Source organism: Carlito syrichta, unplaced genomic scaffold (genome assembly GCF_000164805.1).
Source record: "Carlito syrichta isolate Samal-C Ts95f unplaced genomic scaffold, Tarsius_syrichta-2.0.1 Scaffold311418, whole genome shotgun sequence".
Classification (NCBI taxonomy): Eukaryota; Metazoa; Chordata; class Mammalia; order Primates; family Tarsiidae; genus Carlito; species Carlito syrichta.
Window position 1 is genome coordinate 248,011 of NW_007255514.1, and position 14,460 is coordinate 262,470.

General features: G+C 38.1%; 1 protein-coding gene across 3 annotated transcripts in view; it reads left to right on the forward strand.

Annotated features, from left to right (window-relative positions):
* BLOC1S6 (biogenesis of lysosomal organelles complex 1 subunit 6) overlaps positions 1-14,460 on the forward strand; it is a 41,287-nt gene that overhangs the window by 11,794 nt on the left and 15,033 nt on the right. For all 3 annotated transcript variants that reach the window (XR_002482576.1, XM_008068643.1, XM_021717876.1), the window contains exons 3-4: positions 12,014-12,101; positions 14,213-14,299. Coding sequence is in view for 2 of the 3 variants with exons in the window: in XM_008068643.1 (XP_008066834.1) it covers positions 12,014-12,101; positions 14,213-14,299 (175 nt within the window). In the remaining variant the exon portion in view is untranslated. The remainder of the gene's footprint in view (positions 1-12,013; positions 12,102-14,212; positions 14,300-14,460) is intronic.

A 14,460-nucleotide genomic window follows, 5' to 3' on the forward strand; every position in this document is an offset into this window, starting at 1 on the left:
TTTCCTAGATTTTGTAACAAGTCTCATAAACTGATGAAATTTTATAAACTCTCACCATAAAGAATGAATAATATAAAATGCGCTGGGCCAGGAACATGTGTGTGTGTGTGTGTGTGTATATATAGGATACATGGCTACTATTCACAATTTCCCACTGAACCAAAATTTGATCACAAAATCTTAAAAGTGGGGAAAATTGGTGAAGAAATGACTTGCTTTAGTTTAAGCGCTCACACTGCTCTTCTGTTTCTTGCTTGTGTTAGCTATTGCAAAAATAGTAAACACAGTCCTAGGCATTTAAAGTGGTCACCTAAGGAGGCAGTGCTAATTAGTGTGCAAGTGAAACTACATGGAAACAAGCAACAGCTGCCGCTATATCTTTCCAAGGGATCTTGAGACCTCGGTACCAGGCAATCCACTCACCTCAGCCTCCCACGGCATGGGATTACAGGCTGAGCCACCGAGCCCGGCTGATAATTGTTTTTAAAATTTCAAATTTATTGCTGTTGCATAGAAAAGCAACTGACTTTTGTATACTAACCTTTTTCCTGAAAACTTTCCATACTGATATATTAGTTTTAGGAAGCTTTTTGTTTATTCTTTGGGAATTTTTACATACGAAATCATCTGGAAACAAAGAAATATTATTTCTTTCTTACCACTCTCTATACCTTTTATTTCTTATTTCATTAGCTAGGACTTCGGTATAATATTGAATAGGAATAGTGAGGGAGAATATGCCTTGTTCCTGATCATAGGAAGAAAGTATGTAGTTTTCTCACCATAAGTGTGATGTTAGCTGTAGTTTTTAAGGTGTTCTTTATCAAGTTGTGGAAGTCCTTCTTCTTAGTTTGTTAAAAGTGAATGGGTATTGAATTTCTGACAAATGCTTTTTCTACATCAATTGATGTGACCATATGTTTTTTTAAAAAAAAATTTTATTTTAAAGATGAATATAATTCAGAGTCAGGTATTTAAGTGGGCATTGTACAGGTAAAGTTTTGGTCCCCCCTTTGGTCCTCACTTTGCCTGGTTTGAGATCAGGTACCCTTATTGATGTTGTATACTTCCCCCCCGCCACCCCTCTGGTATCCCACTACTGCCAATCCCTTTCTTATAGTATTATAGTAAATGTTCAGGGTCCACTTATGAGTGAGAACATGTGGTACTCTGTTCTTTGTTTCTGTGATAGATCACTGAGTATTATTGACTCTAAATCTATCCAAGTTGCTGTGAAGTCCATATGTTTGTCTTTCTTTATGGCTGTATAATATTCCATTGTGTATATGTATCACATTTTTAAAATCCAGTCAGGTTTTGATGGGCAGCACAGTTGGTCCCATGTTTTTGCTATTGCGAATAGTGCTGCAACAAACATGCATGTGCAGGTATCTTTTTTATAAAATGCTTTGAATTCCTCTGGATATATTCTCAGTAGGAGGATTGCTGGGTCATATGGAAGGTCAATTTCTAGTTCTTTTAGAACAATATTTTTCATAGAGGTTGCACTAGTTTGCATTCCCACCAGCAGTGTAGAAATGTTCCTTTTTCTCTGCATCTTTGCCAAGCATCTGTTGTTTGTTTTATTAATGATGGTCATTCTTACGGGAGTTAGGTGGTATCTCAATGTGGTTTTGATTTGCATTTCTCTAATGATTAGTGAGTCTGAGTACTTTTTTCACGTGTCTGATGGCTGTCTGTATATGTTCTTTTGAGAAGTGTCTATTCATATCTTTTGTCGACTTTTATTTATTTATTGTAGAAATGAGGTCTTGCCAAATTGCCCAAGCTGTTCTCAAACCCGTGGGCTCAGGCAATCCTGTCACCTTGGCCTCCCAAAGTGCTGGATTATAGACATGAGTCACTGCGCCTGGCCACATTAAAAAAAATTTTTTTTAAATATGTGGGGTACAATTCAGGGTTAGGTATACAAATGTTCATTATGCAGGTACCCTTCTTGATGAGGTATGCCGCCCCCTCCCCTGGCAGTTTCTCACTACTGCCAATCCCTTTCTTACAGTTTTACGGTAGTTGTTCAAGGTCTGCTTATGAATGAGAACATGTGATACTCAGTTCTTTGTTTCTGTGATAGATCACTCAGTATTATAGATTCTAAGTCCATCCAAGTTGCTGCAAGTTTCATAATTTTGTCCTTCTTTATGTTTTGCCCACTTTTTAATGGGGCTGTTTGTTTTTTTTCCTTTTGGTGTGTTTGAGTTCCTTGTAGATCCTGGATGTTTAGGCCTTTGTCAGATATATAGTTGGCAAATATTTTTTCCCATTCTGTGGGCTGTCTCCCTCACACTCTTGATGGTTTCTTTTGCTTTGCAGTTTGTTGAGGTCCCAGTTGTCTATCTATCTCTTATGGCATGGGCACCTGGGGTTTTTATCAGGAATTGGTTGCTTACTCCACTTTCTGTAAGTGTGTCTCCTGCATTTCCTAAGGGTCTTTGATCCATTTAGAGTTGACTTTTGTGTATTGTGATAGGTAGGGGTCCTGTTTCAGTCTTCTGTATGTGGTCAGCCAGTTTTCCCAGCACCATTTACTGAATAGGTTCTCCTTTCTTTCCCCAGTGGTTATTGGTGGCGGCTTTGTTGAAGATGAGTTGGTTGAGTATTTGAGGTTTTGCTTTTAGAATCTCTATCCTGTTCCATCGGTCCATATGCCTGTTCTTGTACCAATACCAGGAAGTTTTTATTATTGTAGCCTTATTGTAAAGTTTAAAGTCTGGAAGCGTGATACCTCCCACTTTGCTTCTTTTGCTAAGGATTGTTTTGGCTGTTTGTGGTCATGTATGTTTCCATAAGAATTTCTTTATTGCCATCTCTTTTTTTTTTTTTTTGAGTTGGAGTCTCACTCTGTCACCCAGACTGGAGTGCAGTGGCTGCTCCCGGCCACCAGAGCCTCGACTTGCTGGGCTCCGGCGATCCTTCCGCCTCAACCTTCCAAGCTGCCGGAATTACAGGCATGCGCTACCACGCCCAGCTGATTTTTTGATTTATTGTAGAGATGAGGTCTCGCTGCCCAGGCGGGTCTCGAACCCGTGGGCTCAGGCAATCCACTCACCTCAGCCATTTCTGAGAATGATGTTGGTAATTTAATGGGTATTGTGTTGAATCTGTAGATTGTCTTTGGTAGAATGAATATCTTAACAACGTTGGTTCTTCCTATCCATGAGCGTGGAATATTTTTCCATTTTTTGTGTCTTCTTGGATTTCTTTGAGCAGTGTTTTATAGTTTTCATTGTAAAGGTCTTTCACTTCTCTGGTTAGGAAGATGCCAAGGTCTTTCATTTTTTTTTTTTTTTTGGTGGGTATTGTGAAAGGGATTGTGCTTTTTATTTGGTTCTCTGCCTGTTTGTTGTTGGTGTATAAGATGTGACTGTCTTTTGCACATTTATTTTGTACCCTGAGACTTTGCATAAATCCTTTATCAGTGCAAGGAGGTTTTGACAGATTCTCTTGGATTTTCAAGGTATAAGATCATATCATCAGCAAACAGGGATAACTTAGCTTCTTCTTTTCCTATTTGGATACCCCTGATTTCCTTCTCTTGTCTAATAGCTCTTGCTAGGACTTCTAACACAATGTTGCACAGGATTTCTAAGAGTCTTGTTCTGGTTTTCTGGGAAATGCTTCCAGTTTTTTTCCATTTAGCAATATGCTGGCTGTGGGTTTATTGTAGATAGCACTTACTATTTTGAGGTATGTTCCTTCTATGCCTAGGTTTTCAAAGGTTTTTATCAAGAAGGGAATGCTGGATTTTATAGAAGGCTTTTTCTGCATCTAATAATATAATCATGTGGTTCATGTTTTTATATTGGTTGATGTATTTGATTGCATTTATTGTCTTGCAGATATTGAATCAACCTTGTATCCTGAGGGTAAAGTCTACTTGGTCATGGTGGATGATTTTTGAGATATGTTGTTGGATCCGATTTGCTATAATCTTGCTGAGAATTTTTGCATCTATGTTCATAAGAAATATGGCCTGTAGTTCTCTGTTTTTATTGTATCTTTACCTGTTTTGGGTATCAGTATGATGTTAGCTTCGTCAAATGATTTGAGGAGAATTCCATCTTTCTCAGTTACCTGGAATACTTTCAATAGGGTTGGTATCAGCTCCTCCTTGTGTGTTTTGTAGAATTCTACTGGAAAGCCATCTGGTCCAGGGCTCTTTTTGTAGGTAGTTTTCTTATGATGGAGCCAATTTCCTGGGTTGTTACTGGTCTATTTAGTATCTTAATGTTTTCTTGTTTCAACTTTGGGAGGTTGTGTAATGTCAGAAAGTCCTCTGATTCATTTAGGTTATCAAGTTTGTTTCCATACAGGTATGCATAGTAGTCTCTGATAATCTTTTGTATTTCCTCAGGGTCAGTTGTGATTTGATCTTTTGCATTTCTGATTGTGTTTATTCGGGCCTTTTCTCTTTTTCTTGGTCATTCTGGCTAGGGGTCCATCAATCCTGTTTATTCTTTCAAAGAACCAACTTTCTGTTTTGTTGATTTTTTTTTTTCTATGATATTTTTGTCTTCTATGTCTTGAACTTGGGCTTTTACTTTGGTGATCTATTCTTCTGCTAATGTTAGGGCTTTGGTGGTATTGTCTTTCCAGCTCCCTTAGGTGATTTGTTAGGCTGTTAACTTGTGATTTTTCCATTTTCTTCATGTGTATTTGTAGAGATATAAATTACCCTCTTAGAACTGTTATCGTGGCATTCCAGAGGTTTTGGTAAGATGTTTCTTTGTTTTCATTCATTTTCAAGAATCTTTTAGTTTCTGGTTTGATCTGTGTTGACTCAAGAGTTGTTCATCATCATGCTGTTTAGTGTTCATGTCTTTGTGGGTTTTGGGGTAATTTTGTTGGTGTTGATACTTATTTTTATTCCACTGTCATCTGAGAAGGTGCATGGCAGTATTTCGATCTCATGAAATTTGTTTATGCTTGATTTATGACCGAGGATGTGATCCATCTTGGAGTGCATTCCGTGTGGTTATGAGTAGAATGTGTATTCTGTGGTTTTTAGGTGAAATGTTCTGTAGGTATCTTTTAAGTCTATTGGGTCAAGTATCAATTTGAGGTTCCAGAACTCTTTGTTGATTTTTTGTCTTGATGATCTGTCTAGGGTTCTTAGAGGGGTTTTTAGATCCCCAGCTATAATAGTGTTAGAGTCAATGTAATTTTTTTTTAGTTTACTTAGTAGTTGCTTTATAAATGCTGGTGTTCCTGTGTTTGATGCATATATGTTTAGGATGAATATTTCTTGTTGATGGATTGAACCTTTTATCATTATATAATGTCTTTTTGTATCTTTACAAATTTTTCATAGCTAATAGGTTGTTTTGTCTGATATTAAGATGCAACTTCTGCCTTCTTTTTTGATCCATTTTCCTGGAAATTCGTTTTCCATCCTGTAACTCTGAGCCTATGTGTGTCCTTGTGATAAGATGAGTTTCTTGGATGCAGCAAATGATTGTGTCATGGTTTTTTTATCCAGTTTGCCATTTTGAATCTTTTCAGTGGTACATTTAGTCCATTGACGTTCAGGCTGACAATTGAAATGTGATTGCTTATTCCCATCATGAGGTTCTTATAAAGATTTTTCTTTGTTTGTTGCCTTTCAGCTTTTGGGTTGATGTATGTGTGTAGTTGCGATGTATTCTGTGTTGGTTCTGTGTTCTCCTGTTCTCTTGGGAAGTGTGTGGTCATTCTTTTTTTCTTTCTTTCTTCTGTGCTTAATACCTTTTTAAGTGTCTCCTGTAGAGCTGGTCTGGAAGCCGCATAATCTTTTAGGGATTGAATGTCTAAGAAGGATTTTAGTTCTCCATCACTGATTAAGCTGAGCTTAGCTGGTTATGAAATTCTTGGATGAAATTGTTTATCTTTGAGGATTTTGAGTATTGGACTCCAGTCTCTTCTAACTTCTATTGTTTCTGCTGATAGGGCTGCTGCTATTCTGATTGGGTTTCCCCAGTAGGTAGTGTGACCTTTCTCTCTTGCTGTCTTTAGGATTTTTTCCTTTTGTACCTACTTTGTGTAGGTGCATTACTGTATCTATGGGTTGGTCTTCTCTTTTGATGTCTTGCAGGGGACTCCATATCTCTTGTGTTTGGATGATCATATCTCTGGTGAGATGGGGAATGTTTGCTTTGATAACGTCCTGGAATACCTGTTCCAAGGTGTTCTCCCTTTCCCTTTCTTCTTCTGGGATACCAATGAGGCATAGGTTTAGCCTCTTGATATAATTGTATATCTCTTGGAGGCTTTGTTCTTTCTGAGTTTTCTTTCTATGTTTTTTACAGATCAGGTTAATTCCATATTTTGGTCTCCGGTTTCTGAGATTATTTCTTCAGCTTGTTTAATTCTGCTTTCCATGTTTGTCATCTTGTTATTTCCTGGATGAATTTTTTTTACTATTAAATAAAATGCTTTAAAAATTTTAAGTATGTGGCATACAATTCAGGGTTAGGTATACAAATGTTCATTATGCAGGTACGAAATTTTTTTATGGTCAAAATCACTGTTACAAGTTCTTTCAGTGTTGCATCTTGTCTTTCTTGAGTATTACTACTCTTTCCATCCATCCCCTAATCCCTGTTGTATTCTGGGGCCAGTCATTGGTGACTTCCATTGTTTGGGTGCTAAGCTTTGATTTTTCAGGCGTTTTCTGTTTGTTACACTGGGAATTACCTGTGTTCTTTCATTGATTTTTCCTCATTTGTGACAGATCTTTTTCTTTTCTCTTTAGTTCCATTATTCAGTGGCAATGGGAGAGGCTTTCACTTCTGATGTTTGTTCAACCCTCTGATTAGGGCTCTTGATTTGTTCTATTTTGAAATAGTGCTGTGAGTGGGAAGCTTTGCTGTCTCTTGTAGTTTTGAGAGTCAAATAAGATGGAGGATGGGGAGCTAGGATTCAAAAACTACTGCAAATCACAATGATTGTGGTATAGGTTCCCTGAGGCCCACTCCTCACCATCACTGTATATGACAATGCAGTGGATATGTGTGTGTACCCCTGAGTCTAAGATAAAGTCACAAGAATGAGGAGAACAGAAAAAAGTAGAATGAAATAAGATTGACAAACACACACACACAGAAAAACAAAAGCAGAAACCAAAGTAAAAAGCAATTAAACACACACACACACATACACACCTGTAAACCAAGACAAACTGGGCAAAAAACAAAGCAAAGCAAACAAAAAATGAATAAAAACAACAATGAAGAAAAACCGAACACTCACACACACATGCCCAACACAAAACAGAGAAAAGAGGGGGGAAAAAAGAACTTCCAATCCTCACACATACATTCACACACACATTAAGCTAAAAAAAATAGAAAAAACCCAAAGCAAACAAACAAAAATAATTGAAAGATGAACACTCAGTCATTCACATACACACATAAACAGACAACAAAAAATGTAAGAAGAAATAAAAAAAAAAGGTGAGGGACAATTCAGATTGAATCTCACATACACATTTGAGCACAAAGGAAAAAAAAAAATTAAACAAACAAAAATCCCAGAAAACAACCTGCCCTCTTGTGGCAGGTTCTGTAATTGTTCCTCTCTGCTGCTCACAGGTAAGCCCCTCGGCTATATCATGCAGAGCTGCGGCCTCATTCACAATCTTCCCGATGGTGGAAGTGGATAGGGTTTCAGTCCTCCCCTCCCATTCTCCTATGGTCGGGGGGAATCCCCTTCAGGTGGGGAGATATGGGATTGTCTCTTCCCCAGGTACTGGCGGGAGACACCCCAGCCAGGCTTATCCTGGAGTGTAGTCCTCCTATTGAGGTTTCACCTGGGTTTATCCCTCTCAGTCATGCCCCAGCTGTGTGGGTCTGATGTTCAGAGGATTGTTGGAGAGGAGGGGGTTTGGTCAGCCCTTGACTCACCACTGATCTCCTTGTCCTTTTTTGGTCAGACCCTTTGTCCCACGACTGAATCAGGGTAAGGGGTGGGGCACCTGAGACTCAGCACTCCTCCTGTACCTCTGGAGTTTGTGCTTTTGGGATATTCCCTCTGGGTCATGATCAACCCCTGAGTAGTTAACCTGCCATCACAGAGATTGGGTCTGTCGTCTGTGGTGAGCAAGCCGTAGCACTTTCCTGACCAGTTTTCCAAGATGTTGGCAGGGTGCCTCTTTTTTCTTCTTCTTCTTTTTTTTTTGAGTTGGAGTCTCACTCTGTTGCCCAGACTGGAGTGCAGTGGCTGCTCCCGGCCACCGCAGCCTCGACCTGCTGGGCTCTGGCGATCCTTCCGCCTCAGCCTTCCAAGTAGCTAGAACTACAGGCATGTGCTACCACGCCCGGCTAATTTTTGATTTATTGTAGAGTTGAGGTCTCGCCAAGTTACGCAGGCAGGTCTCGAACCTGCGGGCTCAGGCAGACTCTGCCTCTGGACTCCCTCGCTGTGCTCCCTCCGCAGTCCTTGCTGCCAGTGTACTGCCAGGCGCTGCAGTGCTGAGGCAGAGCCAGGAGCCAACAGTCACTCCCAGTAGCTTCTTCCTGGAAAGGACTTTGCTGATTTTTAAAACAATTTGATTTTTCTTTTTTAAGCCTGTTGATGTGGTAGATTATATTTATTGGTTTTTAATACTGCACCAGCTGTATATCCTTGGAATAAGTCCTACTTGGATGTGTTGTATAATTGTTTTTACACCTTGTTGGATTCAATTTGCTAATATTTTGTGGAGGATTATTACATCTATGTTCATGGGACATATTGTCTATAGTTTCCCTTTCTCATGATGTTTTTTTCTAGTTTTGGTTTTAGGGTAACTAACCTCATAGAATGAGTTGGGAAGTGCTTCCTTAGCTTCTACAATTGTCTCCCCTTTTCTGAGGGATGATACTTTTCAAGACTTCCAGCAGATACCTAAAATTGCAGTTAGTACCAGACCCAGTTACAGGTTGAGTATCCCTTATCCAAAATGCTTGGGACCAGAAGTGTTTCAGGCTTTTGATTTTTTTAGAATTTGGAATATTTATATATACATAATGGGATGGGACCCAAACCTAAACATGAAATTCATTTGTTTCATGCATGCCTTATACACATAGCCTGAAGGTAATTTTATACAATGTTTTCAATAAGTTTGTACATGAAACAAAGATTTGAGTGTGACCCATCACATGAGGTCAGGTTTGGAATTTTTCATTTGTGGTATCATTCAGCATTCAGAAATTTCACATCTTGGAGCATTTCAGATTTTTTTTTTTAAAATCAAAGTCTTACACTGTCACCTAGGGTGGAGTGCAATAGCACGCTCATGGCTACCACAGCCTTGACCTGCTGGGCTCAGACAATCCTTTCACCTCAGCCTTCCAAGTAACTGGAACTATAGGTGCTTATCACCATGCCTGGCTAATTTTTGTTTTTGTTTTTTTGTAGAGACCGAGGTTTCAGTATGTTGCCTAGGCTGGTCTAGAACTCCTGAGCTCAAGGAGTCCTTCTGCCTTGGACTCCAGAAGTGCTGGGATTACAGGTGTGAGCCACTATGCCTAATCAGAAATAAATTTATGATAGCTCTTAATAAAATGAAATAATTATAAAAATATACTTTACAGTTATTACTTTAAAAATTAGGTGACTGTGGTCTCTCTTTCAGAATAGCTTACTGTGTTCTCATCCTTCTCTTGTGATACGGTGAGATGATAAACTGCAGACTGAGGTTGACTAGGAGTAACTGAAACTGAGTAAAGTAAAACTGCAGATAAGGGGGCACTACTGTAGTTTCTGGAAGAGATTGTGGAGAATTGGTATAATTTCTTCCTTAAATGTTTGGTAGAAGCCATCTGGTCTTAGTGCTTTTTTTTTTTTTTTTGAAAGGTTATTACTTATTTATGCAATTTGTCTAATAAATATAGCCAACATAAGTTTTTTTGTTTCTCCTTGTGTGAGTTTTGGTAACTTGTGTCTTTCAAGAAATTAGTCCATTCCATCCAAGTTATCAAATTTGTGAGCATTGAGTTGTTGAAAGTATTCCTTTATTATCCTATAAATGTCATGGGATCATTTATAGGATAATAAATGATGACCTCTCTTTCACGAGTAATATTAGTTATTTGTGTCTTTCCTCTTTTTTCCTGGTTGGCCTGATTAGAGGTTTATCAAATTTTATTGATCTTTTGAAGAACCAGCTTTTGTTTTAGTTGATTTTTCTTGCATTGTTTTGCAGTTCTAACAGCCTGTTTTGGCTGTCTGATTTATCGTCAGTGATTGACTTGCTGGGTTTTCCTGTCATCCATTCTGTTTCACCTTCTGTGGTCTTCAGTCCAAGCTGAAGGGACAGATTTATGATCTGTGGTGATGCCAAACTCAATGCTGAATGGTGGAGATGTTGTAGTTGTTCGGTTTCTTCATTGCATCTCTGTTCTCTGTGTAGCACAGTTTTGCAAGCAAATCACATCATATTTTTCTTTATAGCATTCTTTACAAGATTCAGTTAGGTGACCCTTTAGTGTCACTTATTCCTGTGATCCTAACATTGATTGATCTGGAAAGGAGTATCAGGGAAGTTGGCTTCTCTTCTTCAATAGGTTTTGAATCAGAACTTTAATGAGGAATGTTAGAAATCATCTAGTCTGACCTTATCTGTGATAAGATTTAGGCCCAGAGAGATAAATTGAATTTCCAAGATCACACAACTGGCTACTGGTAGGAGAAAGCTTGTGATTCCTAGTCCTATGCTTTTTTTATTTTACTGCTTATTTGTTCTTTTTCACTTCTTATTCCTTGATACTGCATCTTTCCCAACTCTAATCTGAAAGGTCATTGTGCCTCATTTCTTTTTTCTTTTTTTAAGTCGAAGACTCACTCTGTTGCCCAGGTTGAAGTGTAGTGGCACTATCACAGCTAACCATAGCTTCAGCCTGCCAGGTGATTCTTCTGCCTCAGCCTTCTAAGTAGTTGAAACTACAAACAGTTGCACACCACCATGCCCAGCTAATTAAAAAAAAAAAAATTTATTGTAGAGTCTAGGTCTCACTATGTTGCCCAGGCTGGTCTCGAACTCCTGGACTCAGGAAATCTTCTTGTCTCAGCCTCCCTAAGTGCTGGGATTACAGGCGTGAGCCTCCATGCCCAGTTTCTTTTACAGAAATGTTGGAGTTTTTTAAGTTTCTTGGGCAAAATACTAAAAAACTCTTTTTTTGGGAATAATACAGAGTTGCTAAAAGTAACAGGTAATAAAATAATTTTAAATGATTTGATTATTTTAGTTATAGAGTCTGTAATTGAGGCAAGACACATTTAGCTATTAGAATGTGGCTTTGGAATATTATTTTGAAAAAAGATTATGTTAAACCCAGTAAGCCTTGGAGAGTCAGTAAATTTCCAACTGTTAGCATTAACCAAGATAAAATGTGATTTCCTTTTAATGACCCTGCACTTATAGTACGAGGGGGGACCCAAGAAAACTTTGAATTTATTTATAAAAAATTGTGTATTTATTCTTACATGTTTAAACTTCAGTCACCTTCACTCACCTGTTTGATGCAATACACCTATTGAGACACTTTTTCCACTGCTCATAACAGTTTTTGAACTTGTCACTTTTAATGCCTTTTAGTGCTTCTGCCATTTTTTGTTTCAGCCCATTCACATTGGCAAACATTACCCTTTGAGGGCTTTTTTTAATTAGGGAAATAAAAAAAAAGTCACTTGGGGTGAGATTGGTTGAATAGGGAAGATGGGGCATGGGAGTCATTGCCAGTTTTTGGTCAAAGACTGCTGAATACTCAGCATAATGTGGGCAGGTGCAGTCTTAAATTATCCATCATGTAATGGGCAAACGTGTTGAAAGAACCTCAAAAAAAAATTCACACTGAACATACCCACTTATAACAACACTATCTGGTACACTGATACAGACGGGCTCCTGGAACACTTATGTAGTGGGGGAAGCCTGTACTACAAGGGGCCTACACTCCAAAAGATAATTCTGATTTTTGGGGGGGTCCCCTCCCATATGTAGAATTTATTTTGGCTTGTGCTTTTGTTTTAGACAGAACCAAGTTGTATTATTAGACACACTGGAACAAGAGATTTCAAAATTTAAAGAATGTCATTCAATGTTGGATATTAATGCTTTGGTGAGTATGATTTAGTTGATGTAACTTAATGACATTGTGTTTTAGTAATAGCTAGGTTTATCTTCCCAACTACGTACTTATTTGTATTTAGGATCTTACTGTCTAATTTTTAAAGTTTAGAATTTGTCCTTTTAACAGGAAACTTTGACTTGCCTTACTACAATTTCTTTTGTCATCTCTCAAATGTTGAACTTGTAATGGGAAATTGAACTTATTTATGAATCTGGAGTAGATCTGCTCATAATTAAAGACTTAGGAAAGATAACTGGAAGTAAGGAATCTCTGGAGTACTATTTTTTCCTTTAAGGAAAGCACATCTCTTTAACTACCAATATGGTTTCTTAAATTAGCTTTTTATTTAATTATATGGCATATTTATAATACTAAAATAAATTAAAACCATGGGCTGAAGTAGACACTTTGAGAATGATCAATTATATCTTTCAACATAGACTAGTAGTTGCATTATATCTGAAGCTTTCTAGCTCTTTTTTTTTTTTTTTTTTGAGTCGGAGTCTCACTCTCATCTAGGCTGGAGTGCAGTGGCACATTCACGGCCACCCCAGTGTCGACCTGCTGGGCTCCAGTGATCCTTCTGCCTCAGCCTTCCAAGTAGTCGGAACTACAGGCCTACGCTACCACTCCTGGCTAATTTTTTTGATTTATTGTAGAGACAAGGTCTCGCCAAGTTACCCAGGCTGATCTTGAACCTGCGGGCTCAGGCAGTCCACTAGCCGCGGCCTCACAAAGTGCTGGGATTACAGGCTGAGCCACCGAGCCTGGCCAGCTCTATAGCTTTTTGATGAGTGGAACCAATATTCCTTATTTTAAAAAACAGAGAGTTAACAAAAATAAGGAACTTGTTGCTTTTCCTTTCCTCTTAAACATTAAAAGGAAATTGATTTGCAAATTTTTGTAACCATTTGTATATAACTAAAAAAATGGACTTTTCGTTGGACAAAGGTGGTTTACTAAAGTTTTCCTAATATAACAATGAAAAACAAAGTTCATATTTTCTGACATTAGACAGAAACTGGTGGTAGTAAATACAGACTCTCTGCCCAGTAGTTCTTGGTTTCTTGTGACGAAGGTAGGCAAAGCCATACGCACCTACTTTTATGTTCCCCACTGAGTTCATGTTGCAGCAGAATGATTAATTATTGAATGAATGATCCAAGCAGATATAAAGTATTGCGTAAGTCTGAAGGGGCAGAATGGAGTCTTCCTCTTTTTTCTTTTCTCAGCCGAGAGTGGTGGTTTTGATTATCATCTAAGAACTGAAAACTGGGAAGCTCAGAGAATTATAAAGAGGGTCTATAAGCTCTAGAGCTCATCAGACCATGACTTTATTTGCAGCTACATTAAGCTGGCAAATCTCTCTCCTGACACTCCTTTCACTTCTTCTCTTCCTGGTACATTGTCTGAAAACACGGTCTTTTTTTTTTTTCATGCTCTTACATCTTGTAGGCCTGTGTCATCTTCCCATCTTCTCCTGACATGAAACTTCATTTTAGGCTATGCAGGCTGGCTGAGATGTGAAGTCTGTACTATCACTCCTTGGGAAGCAATGTCATTTTGCTTAGGTCATTTTGCTTAGTTTGTCTTCAAAAACCCAAGGAGCAGGACTAAACTTGTCCATAGTCCTCTTCAGGGCTTTCTGGCTACAGCTTGGTTTTTCCTGGTGGGCAGATACTTCACCTAACCTGTCCCATGTACCCTGGCTCAGTTTCTCTCTTTTGTAAAGGCAGTAGAGAGTGTTTCACTTTTCTTCAATGAAATTGATAGCATTATTGGATAGTCTCACTGAAATTTTAGAATTATATTGCATGTTTTTAAAGCAAAATGTTGTCTGTACCCAATTTACTATATGGATATGTCTATTTTATGTTTAGTAACTCTTTCTTGTCAATCTGAACTGAACCAGATGCTTTTAAAGTCCTGTTGATGGCTTAAATGAAATTTTTATTTTGGAATTAAAATGTGGAGATAATTAAGGCTCTAAAAAATTTGGCTAATTTAAGAAGAATGAACTGTAATTTAGGCATGTATTTATTTATTTTGACATTTTAGTCTATTTTACCTTGACTTTTCATTTATTTTTCCATTTTAAGTTCACTGAGGCTAAACACTATCATGCCAAGTTAGTGAATATCAGAAAAGAGATGCTGATGCTTCATGAAAAGACATCAAAGTTAAAGGTGAGTTGAAGAATCTTTCACATTTTTGGCAAGAGTAGCGGTTTAGTTGTTTTTCTTCAGTTTTCTTTTTTGACTTTTTACACCTCCATATACAGTGGCATACTTAATTCATGGTACATTGTTTTCTTTTAAAGTATGTCCTTTTTTGAACTGCACTCTGA